Source organism: Musca autumnalis, unplaced genomic scaffold (assembly GCF_047663935.1).
Source record: "Musca autumnalis isolate F117 unplaced genomic scaffold, ASM4766393v1 scaffold_1, whole genome shotgun sequence".
NCBI lineage: Eukaryota > Metazoa > Arthropoda > Insecta > Diptera > Muscidae > Musca > Musca autumnalis.
Genome location: NW_027411644.1, coordinates 123539777 through 123543479, shown reverse-complemented (window position 1 = coordinate 123543479; position 3703 = coordinate 123539777). Strand labels below are relative to the sequence as shown.

General features: G+C 47.3%; 1 protein-coding gene across 1 annotated transcript; it reads left to right on the top strand.

Moving 5' to 3' along the window:
- The first annotated feature begins 654 nt into the window (after nucleotides 1–654).
- LOC141390818 (uncharacterized) lies at nucleotides 655–1663 on the top strand. The gene is made up of 2 exons (XM_073963778.1): nucleotides 655–1492; nucleotides 1552–1663. Exons 1-2 carry the CDS (start codon nucleotides 1265–1267, stop codon nucleotides 1630–1632), a joined length of 309 nt encoding a protein of 102 aa, XP_073819879.1. The 5' UTR covers nucleotides 655–1264; the 3' UTR covers nucleotides 1633–1663.
- The last annotated feature ends 2040 nt before the right edge of the window (nucleotides 1664–3703 follow it).

The window sequence follows — 3703 nt, the reverse complement described above, 5'->3', positions numbered from 1 at the left end:
AATTTAAATTGATTAGGAAAACCCTAAAGTTTGTGAGGAGATTTGAAAGGAAATATCCTCACCTAACGATTAAGGATTTCCTAATCAATAAAATTCCCACGTCGAGTGAGGGAGGGTATTCTGCCGTAACCCGTACGGATGTGACGACAGACCACCCTCCTACTACTATACCCGCCGGGGACCTGGCAAAATCACAGTCCATACAGACTGTGAAGAAGCCAACAAGGTCAAAAACCAGGCCCAAAAAAACCGCTGCCTCCCCAAACCCCTCTGCTGCCCCTTCTTCTAAGCCCATAAACAAGGTGATGGAGGTGGGTCGGCTGATGGGCAGGGGGAAGCTCGAAAAACGGGATGAGAAGTCAGTGCCAGGGAAGACTTCTTCAAAGACCAGTGGTAGCTCAAGGACAAACTCCACCGAACCCGTAGTGGTGAAGAGGATGAGGTCCTCTGAGGAGCAACCACCGGCTGCGAAGAAGTCATCCCTGTCACGACCGATCATCTCGCAGACCTCTGCTACACCGGTAGTCAAGGTCAGTGCAGGTGCCAGTAACTGTGGGGCTACACACTCCGCAGCTACCGCCACCACGCAAAAACCTTGCGAGCCGAAGGTGATCAAGGAGAGTGTGAAGGACAACACAGGGAAGAGTAATACTTCCACAATCGTTGTCCCTTCACAAAAACCTTGTGAACCAGCCAGCGGGTCTCAAGAGAAACCTTGCACATCCAAGCAGGGTGACAGTGCGTTGCGACGGACAGTTCCGGATGACCTGAGAGTGGCCATCATTGACAAGGCTGACCCCAATGGGAGGATCAGCACAAGTCATTGGTTGCAAATCGAGGGTCATCTTAGAGACGTCCTCATCTCAGACGAGGTGGATCGCAGTAAAGTGAGACTCGGTCAGTCTGCCCCCTATAAGGGGGTCATGGTTGTTAACTGCGAGAATAAGGAATCTGCGGATTTCCTTAGATCTACGGTTAACAACCTTGATCCTCTTTGGGAGGGGAGTGATTTGGCTGCTGTCAGCATTGCTGAGATCCCGTGTGGGATGGTGACTTCAGTATGGGTCCCCCCTCCATCTATGGAGCTGGACAAAATACTGAAGTTAGTCGAGAGGCAGAACGTCGGTCTTCGGATGGAGAACTGGATAATTCTCAGCTCCTATCCGAAGAACGGCGGTCTTGTCATTCGCTTTGCAACGGATGTTAGCGGGGAAGCCTATTTACGTAGTCGAGAGGGGTTGCTTAACTTTGGATTGGGAAGGTTATGCTTCAAAATCCCAACAAAGCAACAGTAGGAGGTAGGCGACAGCAGCTCAGTGTGGTGCAGATTAATCTGCATCATTGTAAAGCTGCTGCTACCGAACTCCTACTTACTCTCTCGACTTCCAAGATTGATATTGCTCTAGTCCAGGAGCCTTATTTATACAATAATAAGGTTGCTGGACTGAGTAATAACAACTACACTGTCCTCGCTGCCTCGAACGGAGACAAGGTGAGAACATGTGTAGTCGCAAAAAAGAACCTAAAACTAATGCTTCTCTCTAATTTCAGCAGAGGAGATATCACCACTATAAGGATGGACAGAGGGCATGGGAAACCCTTTATAATGGCCTCTGTCTACATGCCCTATGAAGCCCCCGACCCACCCGGCGGTATCGTAAATAATCTAATGGACGAAATGGGGAGCGCAGGCCACATCATTCTTGGATGCGATGCAAATGCTCATCACTTCCATTGGGGAAGCAGCGATACCAAAACTAGAGGTGAGTCAATTTTTAAATTTATTTTGCAACATAATTTAAGAATTTGCAATAGGGGCACCACACCCACTTTCCAAAATAGAGTTAGAGGCGAAGTAATTGACTTCACCCTAACCAATCTGGAAGACTCCGAAGTTATGGACTGGAAGTTATCCGAAAAGTGCTCTTTTTCAGATCACAAGATGATACTCTTCAAAGTCCCCATAAATTCGGAGAAACAAAAACTATACAGGAATCCCAGGAAGACAGACTGGAACAAGTACAGCATACAAACGACTTCGGTGTTAGGCAATTCCCAAAGACTGTCTACATCAAAGGAAGTCGAGGTTGCTGTAAAAGATCTAAGTAAATCCCTCCTGAGGTGTTACGAGGATTCCTGCCCAATAACCTACCCTGGGAAGAAATCTCAGCCGGTATGGTGGAATAAAGACCTGGCCAGTCTTCGCAAGGCGGCCAGGAAATCATACAACAAAGCCAGCAAATCTTCTCTCAGTACAGATTGGGATACCTACAGGGTTAATTTCAATAAGTACAAGAGTGAAATTAAAAAGGCTAAACGGTGATCTTGGGCTTGCTTCGCTGAGTCTATAGAAGGAGTAAACGAAGCTGCCAGGTTTCGTAAGATTCTATCCAAGGATCCCAAACCCATGGTAGCATCAAACGAGAAAACGGCACGTGGACTAACTCTGGTCTAGAGACTCTAAATCTGCTGTCTGAAGTGCACTTTCCAGGCTGTACAGACCTAGAGAGTGACTCGCTACAAACGAGTCACAATCAGGGCTGCACGGCACAGGACGAGCAACTGATTGACAGCTTAACTAGCATCCCAAGAATAAAATGGGCGATAGACAGCTTCCAACCCTATAAGTCTCCTGAACCGGATGGCATTATCCCGGCTATGTTGCAGAATGCAGCTGACTCGGTACTGGCAACCATAAAGGAAATTAACAGGGCCTGCCTGCGTCTGTCGTACATACCTAACTCATGGAAGGAGGTAACGGTGACTTACATTCCCAAAGCTGGGAAGCCTAGTCACACACTACCTAAAGACTATAGACCTATTAGTCTTTCTTCCTTCCTCCTTAAAACTCTAGAGAGACTACTCGACCACGACATACGGTCTCATCTAGATTCCAATACTATAAGCAACTCGCAGCACGCCTATATTAAAGGCAAGTCGGTGGACGCCGCCTTACACGAGGTGGTTGGATATATTGAGAGGAATATGGAGGGTTCGTGCTTCACACTTGCAGCCTTCCTCGATATTGAGGGAGCCTTCAACAATGTGAAGCTGGAATCCATTCATAATTCGCTCACTAACGCAGGAGTTTCCTCTATCCTTGTTAGGTGGGTTGATGAAATGCTGAAGAGCAGAATCATCAACTCCCATCTAGGAGAGAGTTCCGGAAGGAAAAAGGTTTGCACGGGTACGCCTCAAGGAGGAGTCTTATCACCCCTCCTCTGGCTCCTTGTAATAAACGAAATTCTTGTGAATTTCAACCAACTAAGGACGAAGGCGGTAGCCTATGCTGACGATGTTGTTATCCTTATAAGCGGCAAATTCTTGTCGACCATATCAGACCTTATGCGGCGTGCTTTAGTGCAGCTGTCTAGCTGGGCTCGCACCAATGGACTTGGTGTGAATCCAACGAAAACCGAGCTCGTACTCTACACGAAGAAGCGCAAAATTCCCGATTTCCCGCTACCAGAGCTGGATGGTGTTGCCCTAAAACTCTCATCAGAAGCCAAATACCTCGGTGTTATCCTGGACCAACGCTTAAATTGGAAAAGGAATACTGAGGAGAGAGTTAAGAGAGGTTTTATGGCACTCTATTCCTGTAAGAACTCCATTGGTAAAAGTTGGGGTCTCAAACCAAAGATCATACACTGGTTGTATGATACCGTGGTTCTCCCAATTCTTACCTATGTTGGGCTTGTCTGGT

What these genes read in the sequence shown, in the direction of transcription:
- LOC141390818 (XM_073963778.1), top strand. Translation starts at nt 1,265, where the DNA reads ATGCTTCAAAATCCCAACAAAGCAACAGTAGGAGGTAGGCGACAGCAG. An exon ending in CTGCCTCGAACGGAGACAAG is followed by an intron (nt 1,493 to 1,551) that starts GTGAGAACATGT and finishes CTCTAATTTCAG; the next exon opens with CAGAGGAGATATCACCACTA.